General features: G+C 38.0%; 1 protein-coding gene across 9 annotated transcripts in view; it reads right to left on the bottom strand.

Annotated features, from left to right (window-relative positions):
• GPHN (gephyrin) overlaps positions 1 to 25,997 on the bottom strand; it is a 296,958-nt gene that overhangs the window by 201,482 nt on the left and 69,479 nt on the right. For 8 of the 9 annotated variants that reach the window (XM_056345747.1, XM_056345749.1, XM_056345748.1 and 5 more), the window contains exon 2: positions 68 to 146. In XM_056345747.1, coding sequence (XP_056201722.1) covers positions 68 to 146 — 79 coding nt within the window. Of the gene's footprint in view, positions 1 to 13; positions 147 to 25,997 lie in introns of all 9 variants that reach the window. The other variant, XM_056345753.1, reaches the window with a different exon arrangement.

Below are 25,997 nucleotides of genomic sequence, written 5' to 3'. Positions count from 1 at the left end.
CAAAACTACTCACAATGATATCATGAAGAAGTTTTTCTTTGCTTAGCAATAAGAGCCAGATACTCACAAAGAAGGGTCTTGGACCAGATCTTTAAGGTTTATCCCACTACGATCCTCGGCAAGGTTCCTGAAGCAACTGTCACTCACTAAAAAAAATAGAAATAAAATTAAAACAAAACAAAACAAAAACAGAGGGGGGCGGGGGGAAGAGGTGGAAATTTAAGACCAGAATGCAGTGCTTTTGATTAACTAGAAACGCTTTTTGGTATTGGGTGTAATTTGTATGTTCATCTATAAAGTCTGATTTGCAGTGAGGTTTCACCTAATTTAAAGATAAATCAACTCAATGGAAAGTGCTAAACACTGTATCACAGATTACACAGAGACAATCAGTTTTAGCTGGTGTCCTTACTACTTCTCCATCTGTGGCTACAGAAGTGTCAAAGACAAACACCGGATGCTCAGGTATACACAGATATCCACACATGCAACAGTAGAGTCTTTAATCATGCACCAGTCAGTATTCTTCACCTAATCAGAAACAGTGAGTCGCTATGTACTTCAATTCACAGCTGTTCATGGGTTAGCAAAGATGTTTAATAGGAGCCATATCCAAAACAAGCAATCAAGAGCAAAAATCTATTCAAACAGCTTATAATTAACTTGTAAAGTGCATGTAAAGCAGCTAGTTACTGTAATTGAAATTACAACAAGTAAGTTTCACAGAAGTCTTAAAAGAGTAGTGGTGTGCTTTCATTTTCATCACTACATTAAAAAAAAAAAAAAAAAAAAAAAAAGACCAAACTTAAACCTGAAACTCCAAATCTGTTCTCTTGGCTAATTCTTTCAGCATATGCACCCCATGCCCACAAGTGAACTCATTTCTCTTAAACACCACCAGTCAATTTGAGAGGTGGGGGAAAAACAAAAAACCAACCAACCAACCAAACAAAAAAATAATCAGCATCAGTTCAAAGGAATTAGTTATTTCCAACTACAGCAAACTTTCTGAAGGACACAGAGGACGTAATATGGCAAAACTGGTGTAAGGATCAATTTGCCATAACTAGCAAGGTTATCTGCCTTGAAAAGAGCTTATGAAGAAATGCATTATTACTCATCTTCCAACACAGAACACAGCCTCACATTTGGTGAAAGAGGATGTGTTCAAAATCCTCTGCAAAAGCAAGTGTTCATACTTCTTTCTAACTGCTCTCTAAATACTCTTTTTCATTTACATCTGTAAATATTCACATGCATCACCAGCATCAAAAAAATGCAAATCATCCCCAAAATATGTTATTTTCACAGATTACATACATACTGTGGCAGGCCTACCTCACACACTACAAAACCACAAAATGTTTCAACCAGTACCCCTTGTTGCCAACGCATCTCACAAGCATTGAGGCCATTGGTCTGCTGGGAAAGACAAGTACCAGAACAAGGAGTCCCAGAAGAAGGTGCTGGAGTAGCTGATGGAACAGATAGTGGCCCCAGCTCTCACACAAAACCTGACAGTGGACAGTATATGACAGTAACAGCAGTATTTGTCAAGTGTTGATAATAAGAAGTTTACCTGCTTTGCACTTCAGCACTGTAATAACCAGCTGAAATCCTGAGCTTGCTTCTCCTAGCTGCTGTCTCTGAAAACTCTACCAAACGGCTGCTCATCACACAGAATCCCCAAAAGGCAGGCAGTGTGTCACAAGGATGCTCTTGTCATCGAGGTAATTGCCACGGATTTCCAGTTTAAATAGCAGCTACCTGCACTAAGGAAGTCCAGAACTGCTGGCTTGTTCCTTCCACCACAATTTAATCGTTGTGTCTATACTAAACTGAAAGTTACCAGTACTGAGTTCACAAGGGCTACCCGCCTTGCCACAGCAGCTCATCTTGGGCACCTTGACCCTTTGGAGATTCTTCATTTCCGTGCCCATACACTGCACTGAAACCAACACTCTTGAATCTACAGTCACTAACTCCTGAGTTAAAGGAGTAATTCCAAGATAAGCAAACTCGTAAACAACCTACACTCTAGATTTTAAGGCAGAAAAAAAATTCCAGCTAAGTTGGTATTTGAGAGTTTGCATTTGCCTCTTGTCAATATTGGCAACAAAACAGTAAACAGAACATGTTACCTACTGTCTTGTCAGGAATCCTACACTAGTGATGCATTGACATATCTCCTAGCCCAAACGCTACACGTCATGAATTAAAATGATGGTTGATAATGTTGTTTCACTACAGACAAATCAAATATTTCTTAAACATTAATTGTTTTAATCTAAACATGCTATATTTCTTCTGCTGTCTTCTCCAATCTCCTCGTCAAAAGTAATCACAATTATAATTGAGGAAACTACTGCAACTGATCAAAAACTTTTTTAAAGGGACATTGAAAAATAACAACATAAAATTATCTATCAGTAAACCTGCCCATTATTTGTACGTATGTAACCATGCAGTTTATAAAATAAAATGTGTTTGAAGGAAATGTTTATAATTAAAGCCTAGATTTGCCAGAGACTGTCTTTGTTTTACTTGTCTCAACAGAATTCTGATATTATAATACTCTTTTTATGAAAGAAGTTAAAAACCCTAAACTCTAGTTAGCAGAGCTGGGAAATACAAGCTTTTGCTAAAAAGACTAACTCAACATCAGTCAAATATCTGCAAGCTCTGAAAAAGATATTAACTTTACCTCTCCATTTTTTTCTTTGATAGTAGGAGTCATAACACTGGGAAGCTGCAAATTTGCAAGCAAGCCTTTTCTTAGGGTACTGTTCTAGCCAGATTCAGAAAACACAGATGCCTCAGATAAATGTGAAAAATTTCAACCCCAGTTTTAACAACCAAGAATTCCAACAGCTTAGTTAATACTCACCAAAATCAAATCTCTGAAAACTAACATTTGACTATAACTGTCAATTAAATTACTAGCATCGATAGCAACAGGAGAGCTTCCAGTAAGAGGAAATAAATCAGTGGAATGGGCTGGAATAAGACCTCTTACAGTAAGACTTTGTTGCACTTTACTGACCTGCATGCAAGCACAGGCCATGCTTCCTCACATCCTTGCTAACTCTAGCCCAGGTAAGAAAACAAGTGTTCAGCAATAAACATGGGGTGGAAAGAATCAAGCAGAGCAGGCACTACATGGCTTAGAAAACCATAAACCATAAATGCATTTTAAAAAATGGTATATTCTGATTGAAATTCAAGCTATTTAGTTTAAAGAGGACATAGGGTGAAACTGTGTTTGACGGTACGGCAGAAAGATCAGGATGTTCAATGGTACTCTAAGGCTTGAGGGAAGAAAAGACAAAAGAAATCTTTGCATCACAGCCATGAATTGTAATAAATGCACAAAGGCTATGCCTAACTTCTTGTCTTTAAAGCACAACCAAGGCAGACTTTTGCATATGACCTCTATATGAACACAATCCCCATGCAGGATTTTCTTGTCTTGTTTCAAAGTTTAATTTTTATCTTCAACACTACCAGACCCCCCAAGTTTATAAAAGATAGTATTTAAGCAGTGTCGAGTATGTGGTTTATGGAGAGACAGAATTGTTAGCTGCTCTCCCCTCTACATGTACACCAAGTGGCCGAGCCTCTGATCTGTATTACACCCCACACACATACTTCCCTATAGACAAGGATAATCACATCAAAAGAAGCTCCCTAAAATGCATTTGTTCCACGTAGTATTGTACATACATTGACAGCCTATAATTTACTAGAAATGTTTTTTTAAGAAATTTAATATTGGCACAAATATCACAGGCATAGACTGAACCCACTCCCACCTCAGGAACACAGTCTGAAAAACATCACGCCAAGAGGAAATCCCCAAACATCCATTAAACAGTTTGACTTCCAAGTGAGCTGTTGCATGTATGAAAAACGAAGAGGTTTTAGCAATAGCTCCAGTTCTCCCAACATTCGTCCTACTTTCAGCTTCTGGCTTCTATTACTGATGCTCCATTTCTGACCCCTGTCTAGTCTTGTGCCTAGGAAATAACAGAGATGGGAGCCCAAGAAGGGAATATAGTTCTCACCTGTCAATTACTCAGCATACAAGATTCCATACGAAAAGGTTAAAATCTGTATTCACACTCTGTGTGAATGTGCAAACATCCAGTTTACAGCAGTTGTGAAGCCTTCCCACTTGGCATTTGTGAACTTCTAAATCTGTCCAAACACTTTTTTTTTCCCTTTGCTTTCTTTAACAAGAGACCATACTGAAGGAAAATGTATTATTAGCCTGTTGGTTTCCAAAATGAGAAGTAGGAGAAAAGTCCTTCAACTCTGAAGGTAAACTAGTATTTTCTTCCAAGTAGAGGCAGGATATAATGTGTTGTGAACTTTCTTGTGCGTGTGTGTGTGTCCTACAGTTTGAAAACAGTATCGCCCTTTAAAACTGTCACTTAATCTCTTATCCCACACAGTGCATTCCCAGTAAACAAAAGCCCTCCTTAGATCAAATCACTTCCAATTCTACAGCTGTTATCAGTCACTTTCATATCATATGCTTTAGAAAAAATGCAATCATTACCCTCAAAAAATGAGGGGCTATCTATAGTTTGGTAAAGAAAATTAATAATAATAATGTTTACTTCTCCAATATCAAAATATGCAGTTCCAGAAAACTATTATGTGCCAGACTTTTCCTCTCGATTCTCAGAATTCAGAAATGCTTTTAGATTAGTTGTGGTTACCTGTTGATAAAAACCATCTTGACAACAAAAATGCTACACTTGGAAAGACAGTCACCGATAATTGTCATGCACTATTAGTCTGACAACATTGAACAGATGCACTGAAGTATTATTTTTCTTAGGACTTCTTCATCTGTCTGTAGTATTTTTGGCAGACTTCCTGTAGCAGATCTCCATTCCTTACCCCTCTTTTTATAGGATCATTTGTGTGTTTAGGTTTTTATACCAGATGCATTCAGCAGCTGATAAATACAAAAAATATTTGATACACTTGGGATGTTCTGGAAAGTACTGGTATGGCGCAGCATTGCATTCTAGTCTGGTTTTGCTTGCAGTAAAGCATTATTCAGAAGTCTCATTTCAGATTCAGGTAGTTCTGTTCCACACACTGCATGCAAATGTAGCAGGATTCAGTATTTTTATAGACCCAACCTTATACACTGCAGCATGCACCCACTTTTACCTATTGTAACTGTACATGTTGTTGACTTCAAGACATAACAAACACTGTTAAAGAAGCTTAGGTTTTAGGATATAAGAAGGTAACAATTTTTTTTTTTCTCAGATCTCAAAATATCTGTCTTTAAGACCCTGTTCTGCAAACACAGAATTCCTGTCCTATAGGCATACGTTAAAGAAGGCAAAGGAATAGGATGGTAGCAGACTATAAAGACTGATTCTCTTACTATTAAAATAGTTTTAAGGTATTTTGCACATTCCACAAACAGAAATACATGAGAGAGAAATATCCTGCCTCTTTTTTTCTGCTATTGACATATTTTTCAAGTGATTGCATGTCAACCAGAAAACATACAAAACAGATGGCATATTACAGAAATTTTGTAGCACCTTCACCAGATCTATTACAGAAGACAGCAAATTAATTATAAAGGCTCTTATACTATTTGCATATCTGTACACAAATCTCTCTGACATTATTTACAGAATAAAAAGAACTACTAGCCGGCATGCAAATTGCAAATGCTTATCACTGCTAAGAAAACATGTTGTCCATGCCTAGCAGAAACAATGCAGGCTGGTTTCCTAAGAACCTGTGATCTAAATGCTATCACCGTAATAAATCTGGATTCCCTTTGATACCCGCACAACGAACAGGGCTAAAGTTAGTACAAAGGCATGAATGGGAAAACCCAATCTGCCTTCTCCTCAATGGAGGTAATAATCCTAGTCTCCTCTTTGCCTAGTTGCTCATTTTCACTTAATTTATAGATAACTGTATCCTTAAAAAGTCTCTTTTTGTTACATTGTACTTACTTTCTATAATCCTATTATCACTTTTTTTTCATAGGTGAGTTAAACAAGTTCAAAAGGGAGACCTGAAAGACCAATGGAAAGACTGAAGGATGACAGTCTATCTTTCAATTACAAATATCTTGTTTTTCCATGACAGATAATCTAAAAATTATTTTCAAAATTGCAAGGCACTGATGCACACCAAACTTCAAGTTTCCTTTCCCTTTCATTTCCATTTTAAATTCCATTCTGCTAAAAACAGACACAAGAGAATGAAATCATAAAAGGCAACGCTTTCAGTTTTAACCCACAATTATTTTACAACAAAAGTAGTTGTAGCACCTTAACATAGTTACTAATAGGTTGTGCAGTATCTGCACAAACATGTCACAATAGAAACAATTATAAAAATTGAGTTAAAGCATGGTGGTATTTACAGCCCACAAACAGCACTCAAACATTTGCTTGGCTGTAAGCAGGGTCAGGTTGCAGAAAACATACCACCCCCTCCACAGGTTCACGTATTCTGACCTGAGAGTTACACAAAACAAAAGGGTAAAAAACCATTTTATTTAAACAGACCATTATAAAAGCTAAAATAGTCACATGAAGAAAGGAATTTCTCTTTTGTATGGATTGTAGTTTTTTTTTTCTTAAGTATAAAACTCATTAAATTAGTGAAAAAATAAGTTCAAAGTAACATGCTGGTGAGATTAAGATGTACACAATATGCAGTATAAGAGACTGTTAATACTTTTCATGTAAATCCAGATGGCAAATGACTTTTTTACCCCACAAGAACAAAGAAATGCATTCCAAAAATAAGCAGGGTCTTTTTAAGTCAGTGCTGTATCCTTTACGTTTACATAACCACCGAATTTCTACTGCCAAAGAGCATATCCTGAACAGCAACAGTTCCAGAAAAGTGAAAGTAGCTGAGAAGGTCCTGATCACATCACTGTTTGAGCTCATCTTCCCTTTTATCTTTGAAAAGTTCATCATCAGAAATACAAAGGCTGAGGTGGCAAGAGTTTGGAACAAGTTACAGAATGCATCCACTGGTGGGAATTTTTATTGTAAGAAGTAATGTGAAAATCTGATAGGAAAACAAAGGAAGACAAAGGCTGCTCCGCAAGCTATCAGATGAAGCCTGCAGATCAAAGAAAGCACACTGTTGAGATTAACCTGCTTGAAATAAAAGAGCAAACCATACCTTCTACTAACTTAAAATGTATTTTCATTGGGCGTTCAGCATTACTCAGAGTATCAAAACTAGCTGTAGTTTCAGTTCATGTATTATAATTCACTCCCAAATATAAGCTCTCAGCAGACAAGGGCAGGAACACATTTATTTTATTCCGGTTATTTCAATTCACCAAATCCCCTAAGCAGCCTCTTTCTCACCGACCCAGCAAAAGCATTTTTGTGCTTTCTCTGCCGCATCAGTAATCACCAGTACAATGTATCCGGCCCTATTTCCTCTGGCTAGGTAAAGGTCAACACAGCAGACAACATATCAACCACAACTTCACAGATTTTAAAGACAAGACTGCACCAATTAGTTTGACTCCCTTATACACCCTCACACCTGATGAACATTTCCTTCATCTGCTTTGGTTTTCACACAGCTTTTATCACATAGTAAAATATAGGGAAAATCTAATTATACTTTTCCAAGGGAACAAAATTTAACATCCACCTTCATAAACATCCCAAAGCAACCGTGCTTTACTGCATCTCAGAGTAGAGCAAGTCTTCTCTCCCTTTCCCTTCAGATGAAGTGCCAGAATGGTATCCTCAAAGAACGACAAAGAAGTACTACTATAAAAGACAGGAGCTAATCTACCAGAAAATCAGAAGAGAAACATTCAGGTGACCTAGTGAAAAACAGGGTGATCATAAACCAGAAATACAAGTTAGACATGTGAATCTATGGGTTTTTTCCCAGAAAACACAGGGAAGCAGTAATGCCACCTGTAAGCCAGAGGCAAAGGAGGATTATTGCAATGATAAAGAGAAGACATCTCAGAAGAGGTAAAAAGAGCTTTCTTGATTAGCTTAGCAAAAAGAAAGCATTTGATGGTTGTTGCTGGTGTGTTTATATAAATACACCAGCAAAACAAACATCAGAGGGAGAAGAGATAAAGAATAGTGTTGCACAAGAAAAAAAACTCTTGAGAAAATCATTAAGAAACAGAGAGCAATTCTTCCAAGAGCTAGAGGGGTGAAACCTCAGAAATAATCTTTCTGTAAGAACAATGAGGGCAAGGAAAGTGCACAGGCTGCTTCTCAACAGCTTTAAACATAAACTAAATGACACAGGAATTGTTCTTGAACACAGGGGGCCACCTGTGCCACAGTTGCTAATGCTGTAAAAATCTATGTTAGAGCTTCTCTGAAGGCTATGAACTTCTAAATCCCCCCAAGGTTTCTCACATTTTCTAACAGCAATTAAATGACCCATTTTTCCTGTGTATCTATTAATCTAGTGGGTTATACCTCTTTCAAATGATTTATCATTTAAATTTTACAATATTTGTGTGGCCTTAGGCTACAAGTTCTGTAGTGGGTGTTTTAATCTAATATTCTAACAAGGTTGAGTTTCAACTCAGTCACACTATCACAGCGATCACTGCAGTGATCAGGTCAACTTCAGAAGCAAAACATCAAGCCATTAAAGACATTCAAATCTTTGGAGATGCAGCATTATCAATACTTCTGATTGTTTGTACCTGATTAAAAAAATAAATTCCTTGAAGCTATGAATACTATATGTTTGATGGAATGTTTGTTGGATAAGTTTGTGTTTTGCTTCCCCCCCACCCCCCCACCCCCCAATAAATATTTCCAGTACAAAATCTCTGTTGCATCTCCTTTCACTGTAAAACTATAAAAATTTCTAGGAGGGGAAGGAAAGGCATGGAAGGTAAGCACATCTAAGAGAGGGGAAGAGAAGAGTTAAAACAACAACAACAACAAAAACTAATTACTTTTGAAGACTAATACTTCCTTTTAGACTCCTCTGAAATTATTAGTCCTATAACAGATTAAAACAGATACACTTAGAGCAGATGCCAAGAACCATTCCTTTTAAAAGGCAGTCTTTACCAGGAGGTGTTAATTTTCAGCTTTAGGGGATGTCGGAGAGTTTTGCCCATTACTCTAAAAAAAATAGTATTATTATCCCAAATCTTAGTTGTCTTGTATTGTACTTAGTTCAGGAAAATAACATGCTTAGTTTCTTAGCTAACAATAACTGTAACAATTCACAGAATGTTATACAGGCCCAGTTTAACAGCTTACATGGATTCTTGGTTGCAATGTACACTAACCAAGCCTACAATCAATCTCGGCTAGATGCACCTTTAAATACAACAAAGTATGCCTATGTCAGATGCTAACACATTTCGTATCTTATCTGCCAGCCTGATTAAGAAAACCAACCATCACAAGTAAAACTATATACCATTTTCCTAATAACACATTTTATCTAAACCCACTAGATTTCTTACATAAACCACTCCAGTGACCTCTCACTTTCCTCTGTCTGAAGAACACAAACACCTTACTATGGACCTGTGAGCCCACATTTGCATGATCAATTGATGACAGGATTTAAGAAACCATACTTTACGTTATGGCAGGCAGCAACACCCCTCCTTGCACTGTTACACAGCAAATACATACAGACCTGCTGATATTTAGATAATCCTCCAGGACAAACCCACATGCCCCAGTGCCCCATCTTCCCTCTGCTCATGTCTCATACAGCCCCAAACACCAGAAATCAGGTAACTTGTCATCCTCAAGGAACTTGAGGTATTTTCTGCACAGTTCAACATAGCCTGCCAAATTTGGTTAAAATAAACCACCTCAAAGACACATAGTAAAAAAGGACAGGAAAAAAAGCTACTTCGTTCAGTGTGATTCAGGCCATCCTCCAGCACACCAAGTACCTAAAACTCTAAGCAGAAGGCGACAACTCCAAACTCCCCTAGTCACTGTATGTACAGTTTGAGAAGATGCCTTCCCTGAATCCAGATCTACAATCAGGCACTACCAGACTTCCAAGGAAGGATGGTATGAATTTTTAATTACCAGTAGGGGCAAGGGAAACACAAAGACAAGGCACAGAGCTGGAGAGATCTAGGATCAGACCACAGAGCCACATAAGGCACTGAGTATTTTGGGTTCATCGTCTAAGTTCAAGTGAAAGCAGATGAAGCTCGTCCACAGTACTAGACCAGAGGAGTGACACAAACTGAGATTAACAGAAATGAGTAGGAAAATGAGCTGGCAATACTAAATGTGTTAATGAGCTAATAACACTGCCGAAATCCCAATGACAAGGAAGTGCAACTCCAGCCTGAATGAAGAGTGCTAAATCATACGCAGCTGTAAGATTTTGAAGCCTCAAGGTGTAATCATAGCAAAATAATGCTAGCTAGCACAAAAACCGGGACATAAACATGTATTGCAGACAAACAATTCCACTATAGGCAAAGACTTCAAGAAAAAGACGTTCCCTTTTTTATTTTCTAGGCAAAATTAGCACATGGGCCAAGTCTTGTATACCTGCCCCTTTTGGTTTGCATGCCTAACGAACCACCTGGGACAGAAGAGTCTCCTGTGATTACACAATAACAGTTTATTTAGCACAGCTCCATATGCAAAGCTCTGAACTCAGGCCCTGCAAGCACCATGTTGAGCTATAAAAGGCATTATTTTCCTCTGGTAGCAGAGATGATGAAAAGAAGTTGAGACTAAAATTCAGTTGTATTGATTTACATGGGTACAATGATGCCCATTCATGCAAAGGAAACTTTAAACTATTCTCTTGAATTGTTAGAAAATTAAATCTTTAAACAAAACAGTATAATTTTATAACGTAAAATAAGACTGGAAGTTAAAAGTTGATAAAAATACTCATAGATTTAGTATAAATACACCACTACCTAAACAGTATTTAACTATTTTCCCCCAAATCTAGTTTTATGAAATAAATTATATCATACATCTACAAATTTCAACTCACTGAATGTGAATTCTTGATAGTTTGTGGCAGAACTCTTTATGGAAGTGGAAAAACAGTATTATCAAAAGTGCCTGCAATCAGCCTTAAAAATCAGGCAATTCCTCTCTGTCCAAAACATAAAGATTTTCCTCAGTTATCTTTTTTGTACTAGTGCTCTTAAGCCTCCTTAAAACAAGTGGTAGTACAAAATACAATTTCAAAACAGAAATACTTTAAGGAGAAATTTTCAACTTTAACTAGAAAAACCAAAAACAATAGCAGAAGTGGTTAAGAAAAACAAAGTGCGTGAAGATAAATCCTACAGCTTGTTTAAAAAGCAACTACCATATTGTTTTCTTTTTATGACCAACTTTCCATTATCAATAATAAAAGAATACCTCAGAAAACGGAGGAAATAAACTCTGCAGAGTTATTACTGAGCATGCAGTGTAATACACCAAATGACACAGCCCATTTGGGTTCACTGGGTTCAACCCAGGCTACCACACGCTGTTCCTGGTAGGTCTTATTTGCCCAGATCCAGCACTGCATATGGACTTAGTTAAGTGGCAAGTATCATCGAACTGATGATGAGCTCTGCTACATCTAGACCATAATGCAGAGGTGCCACATAAGCACCACCAGCGCCAGCTTGGATACAGCAGGATTAGCACCGAAGCACATATATTAAAACTTGATCAACCTCACTGACTTTACACAACCTAATGCCACTACATAATCTTAGGTCAGGAAACACCAAGACAGATACACCCAAGCTAACTTTACATGGTGCTAACTTGGTCATGGCAGGGTTTATTAGCTCAGATTTACAGTGGCGTAAAGGCATCTGAAGTACCCTGAAGCTCTTGGAAGAAATATAGTCACATTCACACAAAGCTGATCTAGTCATGCTGTTTCAGATTTTTATTGGCTTCCCAGGGCTCTGCAATTACTGCAAGCATCGGGAAGCGATGTTTCTTGACAATGACCTGGAAATGTACCACAGGTCTTTCCAGAACTGAGCTGCCATTCTGGAACAGGTTCCAGCTACATTCATCCCTGAACAACTGCTGACATCAAATCCTGCAGAGGAAAGTGCAGGTCCTAAACCCCAGGATTTTCAATACTCTTTATAGTTAGTTCACTTCTGTCTCTGCTGGTGGCAGTGGTGAAGATCTCAGTGGGGTAAGTTCCTCCACTCAGGTGCCACGAGAGGAGAGCATATCTCACCAGAAAGCCTGTATTTTATGAAACAAAGAATTCTAAAAGAAACAGAGATTTATTCCTTACCCACAATCTCTAACTCTGTTAGAGTCTTTTTCTGTAAAGAAAGTGAAAGATTCACAACTTCTTCCTAATATTTTGTTCATTCTAACATTAATGTGTATAAACTGAGCCTATTCTATAAAACTCTGGAGCAGACCATTTTTCAATGAATTGGTTCCTAGAACTGACATTGACTCCCTCATCCCATTTTTCATTTGTTTCTACATCTGTTCCTAATGGTTAGGACTAAACTTTGAAAACATGAACCAATGTCCCTTGTCATTTCTTCCAATTGGGAGGACACTGAAAAAGCTTTAAATAGTTGGAACTGAGATAATTATCTCAGTGAGCTGTGAGAAACCTGAAAATCAGTTTAAAAGCTAAATGTTTATAGCTTTATCGCACACTACTCACTCATTCAACTAATTATTAAAATTACAGTCTCAAATTATTCCAGAGTACTAGAAATCATACTTCATATACCACTTGAAATGTATGTTCCACCAAACCTGACATATAGCAATAAAAATATGGAGACTAAAAACGTGCTAAGAAATTACAACAGGAGTAAGCTTTACAATTGTATATTTTATGTTTACTTAATGAGTTGCAGCATTCAAGACTCTTTATGGAGTCTTGATTGACAGTCCTTGATTCTAGGTCCTGATCACAGGGTGAAAACACAAGGGTTATGTCAGTTTACTGTTCGTTCCCTTTCTGGAATCTTGCTACGCTCTGGCAATCGGGTATTTAAAAAAAAAAACCAACCACAACAAAACAAACAAACAAACAAAACCAACCAACAAATCACGACTATCATTAAAAAAATTCTATTATATCATTAAAAAAATTCTATTAGTTTAAAATTTGCTTACTTTAATTGTAGGTCTTCAGCCCAATGTGTGAGATAGTAAATGGGAGCGCTTACTAGCCCTGTTCAGCCCCCAACTGACAAGAACCCAGAGAGCTCTAGTCCAATGTTTCCTCCTATGAATATTCCTCCACATGTTTTAAGCATGTTCACTCCTGTCTCTCTGTACTATATTTTTTTTGAGCTACTGTATTTTAGCCATGCTTAAAATTGCATTCTTTATTAGTTATAATGTAATTAGAATTACTGATGCAGTAAGTAGCCCAGATTATTTCTCCTGTTTGTTTTAGCTACCTAAACATCATTTTTGTAATAATCATGTTGCTCATTTACCTAACTTACTTTGTCTTTCAGGGACTCACAGTTCTATTCCTAAACACTTCTGCCACATACAAATGTTGTCATCTTACTGCTTGTAAGTACACAAACATCCCTATTGTGTAATATGAGTAAACAAATCTCTTCTTTTTTCCCCTAAACAGAAAAAATTATATCCTCTGGAGATAACCTTGTCATGCTGATACTTGACTGCTTACTCTTAACTATTAGTTCCCTCTCTTGGCCAATTCCAAATCTTTAACAATATTTAAGCCTACAGCAAGCAAAAGATTGGGAGAAGTCTTTAAAATCTATACAGCCTGTCATCTCTCATATGCTTGCTTAAACAGGCAATGAATCAAATCAATCCATCAGCTGTCAGGACTGTACCAAGACATTCTGGCATCTGTAGGAGAATGACAACCCATATGAATGCTTGCTCGTCTCCATTTAAATTTCTTGCAGCTCAAAAGAAACCGAGCAGTCATCACATTTGTAAAATGGCAACATGGAGCATCCTGCAAAGGGTTCCCCCTCACTAGCTTCTGCCTTATGCACCCAGCAACAGTCCGGGAAATGGGACAAACAGAGCAGCAGCAGAATATCAAGAGGTTCCCACTGACAGAGACCACAAAGACAGCATTCCTTGGCAGTCACGAACCCCTCCTGCCTGACTCACCGGGTTTGGTGTCTCTGCCTGCTGGCATGCTATGGCACTTGGCATTACATGCTCTGACACAGAGTCTTAGGCTGTGTATGTGTGTGGCTCTCGCAATTATGAGGGCTAAATAGGTCATGATCTGCAGTCTGGGCCCATTTCTTGCCGCTCTTGGTTTTCCTTATTTGCTGTAAGCCCTCCCTCCTTGATCAACAATGAGGAGGATGAGGAGGATAGGATTATCATTATTTACTGCATCATTAGTGGTCCTCATGGCTAACAAGGTATAAGCCTTTGAAAAGTTTGGTGTCTCTTCTGTCATTATAGAATTACTTTTGTTCTTACTGAAGCCTTTGAGCTGATGTGTTTTAAACCAGCCATTTGAAGATTATAAAAATGGGAATGGATGTCAATGTTATTTTAATTGGGAAAGAAGGAAACACTTCTCTGCCAAACTTTTTTTTCTTTTCTTTTTTACAGTGTATTCCAAGATCTGCAATATTAATAAATTCTCTTTTAGATGGGCTGTTGAGTGGATGGGAAACTGATTTCTGTGTATTTGCAGAAGTATATTAAGAAATCACAACACATATTGTGAATCAATTGTGCTCAATTTTCGCAAATTACTCTCATTTTCCCCTCATTCATCAAGTGACAATTAATACTTCTCATCATTGGGGAAAAAAAAAATATTTTTCATACTGTTGACTGCAAAAATCCAAAATAATGATTACACCTCACATATATAAATAAATCCTAATTTAACTTTTTCCATAAAATATTGACTTTTCCAAATAGACCTTTGTATTCTATCCTTTCTTAATTTAAATTTGTATTATATACATGCATATCAATTATATATATTGTGCATGTATAAATCTTACATGTAAGTATATAAAATACGTATTTTCATGAATTCATAAATATTATTTTCTATATGTACGTAAATCTATGTGTGTGTATATAAATATAAACATAAATATTAATTGTTTTGGTTGAATACTGGGAAAGGTTGCCCAGCAAGGCTGTGAACTCTCCACCTTTGGTGGTATTCAAGAGTCTGGAGGTCTCCCTGAACAATCTGATCTTATTAGACTTTCTTTGTGCACGTAGGGGATGGGCCTAGTGGACCCTCACAGCTCCCCTTCCAACCTAAATTATTCTGTGATTCTATAAAAACGCTTCTGTTTTGTATTATTAAAATTTTACTTACTGTGGTTGGTGTAAAAACTTGGCTTCCAAAACAGAGGAAAGGCAGCCATTAACATTAGATGCTGTTAACATCAGTAGCCTCTAGTTACATTTTGGAAGAGAAGCAGCAAGATGAAAACTCTTATGATGTCCTATTAAAATAATTTGTAAGACCTGCTTGTATTTAGAACTGCCAGCAGAAGCACTGCCTTCCTCTCAGGGTTGCTGTTTTTAGGCAGCCACCACATTTCATAGCACTGTAGTGTCACAAACTGAGCAGGAAGGCCTGCAGAATGAAAGTATGGAAATACTGCCAGATGTTAAAACATATGAATGGTAAACTGCCACATAAATTAAGATTCTATAAATAGCAGTGCTTTCATCAGAATACATAAGAAAACATCCTTAATACACTTTGCAACAAATGGGATGCTATTATTTTCTGAAGCGTCTTAGTCAGTAAATCTATTTAAAATAATTACTGATCAAAACTCTCAATCAGAGCAACAGAAAATTCAGCATTTTTGAGAGTTGTCTAGCAACTGGATTGCCTGGAATTCTCTGCCAAATGGAAAGACTTCCAAACACCAAGATATTTTCATTTTTCATAATCGTCTACTGAAAAAATAATTTGGAATCTTGATAATAAAGTCAGTGACTCTTCTCTTGAACACTCCTTGTTTATTATGCAAGCCTTCCCGCCCCCCCCCAATTTATTAAGTCTACTGCATTTTCTTACTCACATTTTAAGCACTTCAAAGACATTTATGGAGAAAAATGTATGAAATAATTTAATTTGAGGCTTGTCATTTCCCATTATCACCAGCTTGGAGGTCTTGTCTTCAGTCTACCTCGTCAGTTTTGTGTCCTGCCCTTGTGGCAAGAAGGGCAACCAAACATCAGCCCAGGCAGGGCAAAGCCACTGCTCAGAAGGGCATGGAGGGGCTCGGCTACAGAATGCTCTCCTCCGAAAAGGCTGAGTCAGGCTGGGAAATGTTTAAAGGAATATCTAAACCATTCCTGCGCAGCAGGGCACACACCCTTTTGCTATTCTTTGGCTTGCAAAGATGTTAAAATATTTGAAATAATTTCTGTTATGAGGAAATGGCACTTGGCATTGCCATTTAATTTGCTAACATTTCATCAGGCAGAAAGATATTCTGCTCTTCACAGCGCGGAAGAGTTTTAAATGCATCAGTAAGTTGTTAGCCATGCCACAACGAGGGCTTTTCACTACAAAAACAATCATGTCAACAACAAAGATGTTCATCATATCACTTTTTGAGCTATGTTTTGATGTGTTTTGTCTTTTCTGTTGAAGCCTATTCGCAACACCCTGAACTGTGAGGACGGTTAGGTTAGACTTGCTGCTCTAGATGTGGGTAAGCCACGTACAGCTGACCAGCAGAACCACCAGCTGATACATGTAGCATGTGTGATGAAGCACCTAAGAGAAGACAGCACTGCACCGAGAATGCACGAGTGTCTGGAATAAAAAAGGGATGATGAAAGATACTGGAGACTGAGAAGGTGATGGGCTGCAACCATTTCAACTGAGCTGTCCCTCCTTCCCCACCAGTAAAACCTTTATTTGCTTTAACTGTGCAAGAGCACACAGAAAATTGTATTAATTCCAAAGTCTGCAGATTAATAAAAATATTACCATGGTGGGTCGCACCAGTGACATATCTAGGCAAAACCCTGTTTACAGCAGTAGAATGTGCAAGACAATGGAGAAAAAGGTGCAGGATGATGCTTTAAAATAATGTGCTCCATGTGAAAGCTGCATTTCAGTTCCTGTTAGTTAAATATTACCTTAATTGAAGCATTTTTAAGTCTTCTAATACAGTCTTAGAATCAGCTACAATATTTTAAGATTTCAGAGTTGCATACAAATATCAAAGCTCTTTTCAAATTTTACTAGATTCCAGAATATCTCTGCCTTATTGCTCTACAAGCCACCCTACATGCGATTCTCTTACAATACCACTCAACAAAGATGGAGTAGCACAGAATAAGGTCGTCCTGGCATCTGAGGGAGATGGATCAGGGGACAGAGGAGCTGGACAAGATGACCTCCAGAGATTCCTTCCAACCTCAACCTTTCTGTGACTCTGTGAGCAGCGTCAGCTGCTGCCAGTTATTCTGGCTGACATGGTTTTTAGAACATACACTAGTGAAGAAGATGCTCCTCATTTGTTCTCAAAATCAACATTTTGAACATCAACATTCATGGGAGCCAACAGAATGTTCTGCAGAATTTCTGTAATGCAGTTAAGATTTACGAACAACTAAATTCTTCCTCCTTTCCCATTTTGTCTTGAAACGTTTGAAATCTGAACAACTTCATATTTCTTCCCCAAACTAGTTCTCACTCTAGCATGAAAACTCTATGAAATCCCATCTTACCAGGTAAGCTGGCATTACAACTGAGAGGGGGGGAAAAATGAAAGGAAACCCCCAACATTTAAATGGCAGTGGTGCAGAATACTGCTTTTTGTCTTTACATGAAATGCTGGGCTGATTTTGGGCTTTCTCCTCCAGCCTTGAGGAATACAGGTTTGAGGAAAACAAAGAAAATAGCAATTAAAAAAGCTTCAAAAACTAAATTATGAAGGTGTGTGAAGACAAACCTAATCCTTTTAATACACACAGGCATTCCACAGAGGCAATCATCTCTAAACCCAGACAGAATACGTTCCCAAGTACCTTAAAAAAAACCCCTTAATAACTTAGTTAAAAACTATCAGTAAAGTCACTATTAAACAACTAAAGCCCACATCTGCAACTTCACCAGTTCATTGAGCAAGGCCATTTTGCTTCACCAAAGAACTGTTCCATGAGTATGGAGCATGTAAGCAAGTAAACTTTTAAAAGTGTCAACACTTATAAATTTTAAAAGTGTATAAAGCTTTCAGCATTGCTGTGACAGAAAAACTCTGACTGCCAGACATACTAAACACAATGGTTTTTAAATTCTTCAGAAATTTAAGAAGCCTGCTTTTGCCTACAGAAGTTAATTAAATGTTGCCCATCCATCTCTCTGTGTCAATCTCCCTTTCCCCCCTCCCTCAGGTTTCCTTCCAAATGCTGTTTTTCAACCTGATGACCAACTTCAAGTGAATTTTACAAAATTAGAGATGTCAAAGCTTGTATTTAAGTCATTAAAGAAAATCTGAGACATCAAAAATAGTAAGATAGAAAGTATAGGAAAATCAATAGCTGGGGAGAAGAGAAGCAAATTAGTGCCCTTACGAAGATAAGGCTCTTAGGCATTCTAGTCCATCAGCAGCCAGTCAATCAATGCACGCACACAGAGCTCTGAATCGCTGCGAACATAAGACAAATACGGAATTACCTGCTGTGTGACTGTGTGGTACTGCTTTTCAGCTGGCTGATGTATTTGTACTTCAGTATTTGACTAGTTCCAAATGAAGTAATACTTAGAACAACGCAAAACAATTAAGCAAACAGAAAACATTGAAAACCAAGAATTATTTTTAATGTTCAATATCACAAAACATATTGGCGCAATTAAACTATGTAATGTACAAAGATTTAGTAATGTATTAAAAAAATCAGTATTAAAATGAGTATCATTCAAAGGGGAGTTAAAATGTATTATGGATAATGAGGAAAGTTCTAAACTGAGAGACAAGCAGTGCTATTTTGGGAAGTGAACAGATGGCTACAGAAAAGCAGACCCAGAAATCAAGAACAATATAGGGAGTCAGATCAGGGGGACTGGAAGGCAGCATAACTGGAGAACTCTATTTTCTTATTTTACTTCATACGCTTTCTGAAAAGCTCAAAATACTATGAATCTACAATAGAAAAGATACGAAATACATTTCCAGTTGTGTTAGTGACTTGCAGAGCAGTTTTGGCTACTTTTTCTCTCTCTGTGTACACACAAACATTCGTACACAACCATTTAGAAAATCTAACTATTTTGCAGAACTACATATACTTTTTCTATGATGCCAGAAGTAACAGGGAAACTAAAAATTAGGGTCCAAAATGTAACTTATTTGCTTTAAAACATTTCTATACAAATATTTGTATTACAAACTTTTAAAGAATTTGCGAAAGCCGAAACAGTACCTACTACCTTTTAAAGAATAATACATTTTTGGCCCACTGCCACATCTGTAATTATAGACCTTTAAAATTCGTAAAAGCTAGGAAAATCAATTAAATGTGCAAAAAACCATATCTCGATAATCTCATCTCACATTTCCAAGAAAAAAAGGCAGCACCTCCTCCCAAATATGAGATGCAGCCATGACTTCACCTTTAGAGTTCAGGATATCTCAGTGGAATTAATTTAAAATCTCATTAATTCAAATCTACTTTTTCCTGGGAAAAATAACAATCTTTGTTGGTTTGTAGTTATTACTGTAACCTTAACAATAATTTCTTTGCTAATATTGCTAAAATGGAAAGAAGTAGTATTTTGAGAGTTGTCTTAGGATGAAGAAATTTCTTATCCTAAACAGCAGGTCTTGACTTCAAAGACAAGGTGACTGGCTTATCCCTCCAGCCTGTCAAGGTCCTCCTGGATGGCTGCATACCCTCTTAACTTACCAGCCACTCAACCCATTTTGTGTTATCTGCCAACCTGCTGCCATCATCCAGATCATTAATAAAGATGTTAAACAGGGCTGGACCCACTATTAACCCCTGGGGTACACCTGGAGGTCACTGGCCTTCAACTAGACTTCATGCCACTGATCACTACTCTCTGGGCCCAGCCATTCAGCCAGTAATTTTCATATATTAAGGACATTAGCTTCCATGTTTTCATTTTAACTTTGGGCCAGCAGAGGTTATACACATTTTCAGGTGTCCTCTTAAAGGTGTTATTTATTTTCTTTCTTTTTTAAAAGAACAGAAACAAGCAAGAAAAAATGGCTGTTGTCAAAAGCCCACTGTAACTTCAGCACAGAATAGATGTAAGAAATTTTACAAACAAATGTTTTTAACTGACTAAATGGAAAACTTTCTGGCACACAGGTCCAAAATCACTAATCCTAATCCATGGTTCATGGTCACTAAATAATAAAACTAATCTATAATCTGGAAAACAGACAATCAAAGCTCTGTGTGAGGCAGAAGGAGGTTATGAAGCCTACTTACTTTTGAAATCTGAGTCTTCTGTAACCATTGACAATCTACAGCATATTACATACTCCACAGAGAAGAAGGCGTTTCCTTTATGGTTCTGAATGCAGTTTATAATTTAAAAAATTAGCATATAATGACTTACTAAATAACCTAAAAGATTACATTTTTGCACTGATACACTCTGCAGTTGTAATTAGTGCATAAAGGATTAAACTAGCTCCCTGTTGACAATTTAAAAATCAAACAGAAAAGATTAATGAATGTATACAAAGAGCTATACAAACAAACCTTACTCACACTTTGAACTGGCTGGACATAAACCAGACACCGTCCAAAAGCCAGCTAGGTCCACTGAAGAGATGCTGTGATTCAACTGAGCTGACAGGTCAGCCAAGGTCAGCTCTAGAACTGAACTACCATTGTAACACTAACACCAGCCACCTAGACTGAAGTATGAGCCAAGCAACTCAGGTGTGTCTACAAATAAAAACCTAAATTACATATATTACAAAAACCTAAATAACATAAAATAAAAAACCATATAAAATAAAATAAAAAAACCCAAACCATTACAAATATTAAGAATTACTGACACTAATCGCATACCTGTTTCATAGTCCTAAAGCAAAGCAGTGCTCTATTTTTCCCATTGAGCAATTTCCTTATGCAACAAAGCATTTTCCTTTGCCATGTAGAAACAAACAATATGTTTCCCTCAGCCTTGTGATTTCAGTGGCACGTCCATACTTGGAAAGAATGAAAACAACCTCTACTTATTATCCGCTTATGCGTTTTCAGAGTTTTACAGGCTTCCCAACTACTAGCCTGTTTCCTTTGTTTTTATTTTAAGAGCTCTAAGAGGAAAAAATAGATTTACATATTCAGAATAGTTATAAGAATTACCATACTCTCACCATTTCTTGATGCTATGGTTAGCTGAAAAGCCAATACCATACAGGACAAATAATTAAAAAGCTCTTATAGCAGGTATTGGCATGCAGTTCTGCAGGAGATGGCTATGCTCAGTGTCCCACCTGATGACACTAAGCAGAAGGCAGCAGACAGTGGCTGCCAGAAGCTCTCGCTGGAGAGGCACCATTCTGACACCAAACCCAACAAAATTCTGCCATTAAGCAGAGCTAAAAGAAAATGGTAAGCCAAAGAGAAGCTTCTGGCTTTTCCCATTTATTTTTGGAGGGCTCCTCAGTCTTTAGGGCCAAAAGCAAGGTGACTGCAGCATACTGTAAAGCCAGACACCCTGGGAAGCCTGAAATCATTAAAACACTCATTTAGACAGAAAGAGAAGAGATGAGTGAGTACAAATTCTAAGCTGGGGGTGGGGAATCCTCATTGTATAACATGTCTATTACTGTAACACCTAGCCACCTTCCAAAAATCCATTAAGTGTTATGCTTTAGATTCTTCCTTTTTAAATCTACATGTCCTTCTTTCTCCTCAGTCATTATGTGGTTTTAACTATTTTTTAAGACCACCATGCTCCTTGTACCCCTGATTACGTAAGAAAGAAAAATACCTTCTAGTAGAAACAGAGAATAGAGATCTTCATCTTTGATGCTCTCTCATTTGAGATTCTGCTTCAGGGCCTTGGACAAGCACCAGAGAAAAGCCTACGTGCACAAACAGATTTTATCTTTGCTGTAGACACACCACTGGCAAAGCATCAGTTATTGACCACATACATCATCCCTAAACTTCAGGTGACAAGCTAGGTATGCTGAGCTCACTCCATCTAGCACCTTCAAGTTGTTAAAGACTCTGAATTTGATTTTTTTATTTGGAGACTTGTATAGAAAATACACAGAAAAGAATGGCTGTCCCTCACAGCCTTCACTGCATCATTAAAATGCTTTAAAGCAAACTTTAAGGGCTTGTCTAACTTGCCCAGGTGTTACTAATGCAGTCTTGTTATTTAGCTGAAAGGTAATGAATTCCACAAAAGTCACATTACTAGTTGCAAGGACTAAGCAGTCTTCTTATAAACGGGATATGCTAGACAACATTAATGGGAAATAACAGAATAGAAATCACTAATAAATACTAATACTTCCAACTTCAAATGCTTAATGAGTTCTGTATGTAGAATTCAACCAATAGCATCTCTGTTCCAGACACAGGCTTCCAGAAATTTTTGCCTCTGTCAAATTTTATATCACCAGCTTTTATGCACTGTTTTAATCTACCGCTGGTTTTCTGCAATCTGATCTCCACCATAATGAACTGGCTTTTTTCTAAAAATGTGAGGTGAAGAAAAAGGAGGAAAACCAGAGATCACAGAAACACTGAAATGGTTGCATAACAGAGAAAAAAAAATGCCATAGTAGTGGCTTGGACTTGATAGATATGTTTCAGAAATACCTTTAATAAAATAATTTTGCAAAGACCAAAATACTGCCCATGTACTGCCTGAAGAGTAGGAGGAGTGACTTTTCACTAGGACTTTAAATTCACCAAAGCTTTCAGAACCACAAATTCTCAAAAACAGCCTCGAAAAGACAAGATGGGAAACATGTATTTCAGTTAATGATTGCCTGGATGAATGCACATGTAGTAAATATAGCACAACTCTCCTTCAGCTAGATGGCTACAGACAGCTCTAAGGATCAGACACTAAAATAAAACAAACTGGGTGAACCATACCACGCAGCCACTGACTTGGTACTCTTTGTTTTGGATTCAGTTGCCAAAGTTGCAGGGAAGTTTTGTCCAAATCTGTATAAAGCTAGAAGTAATATGTATACCTGGCAGACAGGCCTGAAGTTATTGCATCTGTTCACAGCTGTACCTGAGTAGCACCAAGCGAAAGCCAATACTAAAGGGCCAACAGAGGCTTTTTCATTGAATCACAGAATCATTTAGGTTGGAAAAGACCTTTAAAATCTTCAAGTCCAATCATAGACCCAGCACTGGCAAGTCCACTACTAAACCATGTCCTTAAGCACCACGTCTACACATTTTTTAAACACCTCCAGGGAGCAATAAGGTTTCCCCTGAGGCTCCTTTTCTCCAGACTAAACAACCCCAGTTCCCTCAGTAGCTCCTCATAAGACTTGTGCTCCAGACCCTTCACCAGCTCCGTTGCCCTTCTCTGGACACGCTCCAGCACCAAAATGTCCCTCTTGCACTGAGGGGCCCAAAACTCAACACAGTATTTGAGGTGCAGCCCCACCAGTGCCCAGTACAGGGGGACAATCACTCCCTAGCCCTGCTGGCCACACTGCTTTGGACACAAGCCAGGATGCTGTTGGGTTCTTGGCCACCTGGGCACACTGCTGGCCCACGTTCAGCCGGCCGTCAGCCAGCACCCCCAGGCCCTTTTCCCCCAGGCACTTTCCAGCCGCTCTGCCCCCAGCCCGTAGCGCTGTGTGGGGCCGCTGTGACCCACGTGCGGGACCCGCCACTGAGCCTTGTTGAACCTGGTACAACTGGCCTTGGCCCATGGGTCCAGCCTGTCCGGATGCCCCTGCAGAGCCTGCCTGCCCTCCAGCAGGTCAACACTCCCTTCATCCTCTTATATCTAACCCACAGTAAAATTAAAATCTCAAAACACATTGAAGTTGGCTAGTTGCACCAAGATCTGCACTTGGAACACTATCACTGGGTCTTTACCCTGTACATATCCCTCATAAAGCCCACAGAACAGATCATCTTGCTCTTGCCAAGGGAAGTGCTCTATTGGGAGCCTTGTGGAAGACGTTGTGCTTGAGGATTTAGGGATCTTAAGCTGGCCATGCACACTCCACTGGGCCTTGTACTTAGTCAAGGCTTGAGAAACCCTTATGTCAGCACAAGTAGCACTGCAAGGGAACCTGCTGGCATGCCCCAGGTGGCACCAGTGGATGCTATGACAGAGATGCCATCCCAGGCTCTCAGGAGAGGAGAAATTACTGTTCGTTACACAAAATAAAAGGCACCGCAGGAGGGAAAAGGAACCTCTCCACAGACAGCAACTGTGCAGCGTGCCATGGGAAAACCCACGTGGGGCTGTCTGATCGTCCCAACCTCTGAAGGGAATAAGATTTAACCACTATCTATATTCCTCTTTTTATTTTTTCTTATTAAAATGGCTACTTTATCATGCTATTTGTTGGCTGGCCTTTCTCATGGAGATCCAGAAAGAACCCTGCACTGTCTCCCTCGCCTGGTGCAGAATTAATGCAAAAAATGAACAAAAGAAAAATAGCTGAGCTACAAGGCCCATATAGCAGCTCTTTCAATATTTTCATTACTCTTTTTTTCCCCCCCACTCTGCACTCACTTAACAATTTTTGTGCTCTTAACTTTATATATAGCTATAAATACAATTTTAGGTATGCTATACAGATTTAATCTTTATGTAACTATACAGTTTAATATCTCTCTGTATATACACAGTTCAATATGATTGACTGGATCCTCCTGTATTATGAAAAAAATAGGCTTTTTAAATTCTACCAATGAATATCATGAAGTCAGAAATAGCACTTAGTACAGTCACTCTAAAATAACAAGGTATTAAGTTAAATGTTCATTAAAATAATAAAAAATAAAACCACTAAAACTGTGTTTTGCTAAAAGAGAGCCTTGCAATGAATTCAAGTGTTAATTAAATGCAAGTCCAAAGTCATCACATAATGCAACAATTCACAAAAAGTATAAATTCTGCCAAGACACAGACTGAATAATGAATCCAAGGCAGCACTGCAACACTTCACAGCAAGAATTCCAACAGGCACACTGTTCTCCTCCTGTAAAGCCACATGTTGCAAACAGCTACTCTCAGGATCATATGTAAACAAAATTTTGAGAGTAATCTGAAAGATAAATTAAATCCTGAAAATTAGTTGTTTATTCAACCCTCTGCAAGTAATTGGAGACAATTAGTGGTTACAAACAAATTGAGTTTTCTTAAGAATGCTCATCAGAAGATCCAAATCATCTACCACTACAGCAAAAATTCTAAAATATTGGTGGAAGGGAGGAATCAGCACCTTTGTTTAATTATAACAGAAAACTGGAATAGACCACAAAAGACAAATAATTTCAGTAGAGCAGCAGGTGTATAAGTAAAGGGCACATCTCAGGTTAGAGTTTCGGGATTTACAGGCTCTTCAAAAATTAAGCTGTTAATGCTAACGTTGCACGTTCAAACCTGACAGAAGTGAAATCTGCAGCCAGAACTATGGTTACAACCTGTGTCATGAAAGGCACTGGAATACAAATTCCAGGAAAATAATCAATACTTATGTACCTTTTAAACTGGTAAAGGGGTAAAAAAAATCAGAAGGAGAAACAGTGGCAGTAAGCGAGTTCCTAAAAATAATTCCGGTAAGAAGAGGTAGGGGGAGGCAGGAAAAAATAGAAGTGTAAGATGACTCACAAAACCCAGTATTATAGGTTTATATTTGAGATTACTCAAAAAGGGACTAAATATTCACACAGACACACATTCACCAAAGCTTTAGAAATAAAAAAAGTTGCACCTCTGTAGTATATTCCTCTTCTAATTTTATAGTCTTTGTTTCCTAGATCTTGGCAGGAAAAAGGGGTGGATGTTTTCAGTATCTCTTTTGGTTA

This window comes from Falco biarmicus, chromosome 7, assembly GCF_023638135.1.
Source record: "Falco biarmicus isolate bFalBia1 chromosome 7, bFalBia1.pri, whole genome shotgun sequence".
NCBI classification, from domain to species: Eukaryota; Metazoa; Chordata; class Aves; order Falconiformes; family Falconidae; genus Falco; species Falco biarmicus.
Note: the sequence above shows the minus strand (reverse complement) of the source record. Positions and strands in the feature narration are given on the sequence as shown.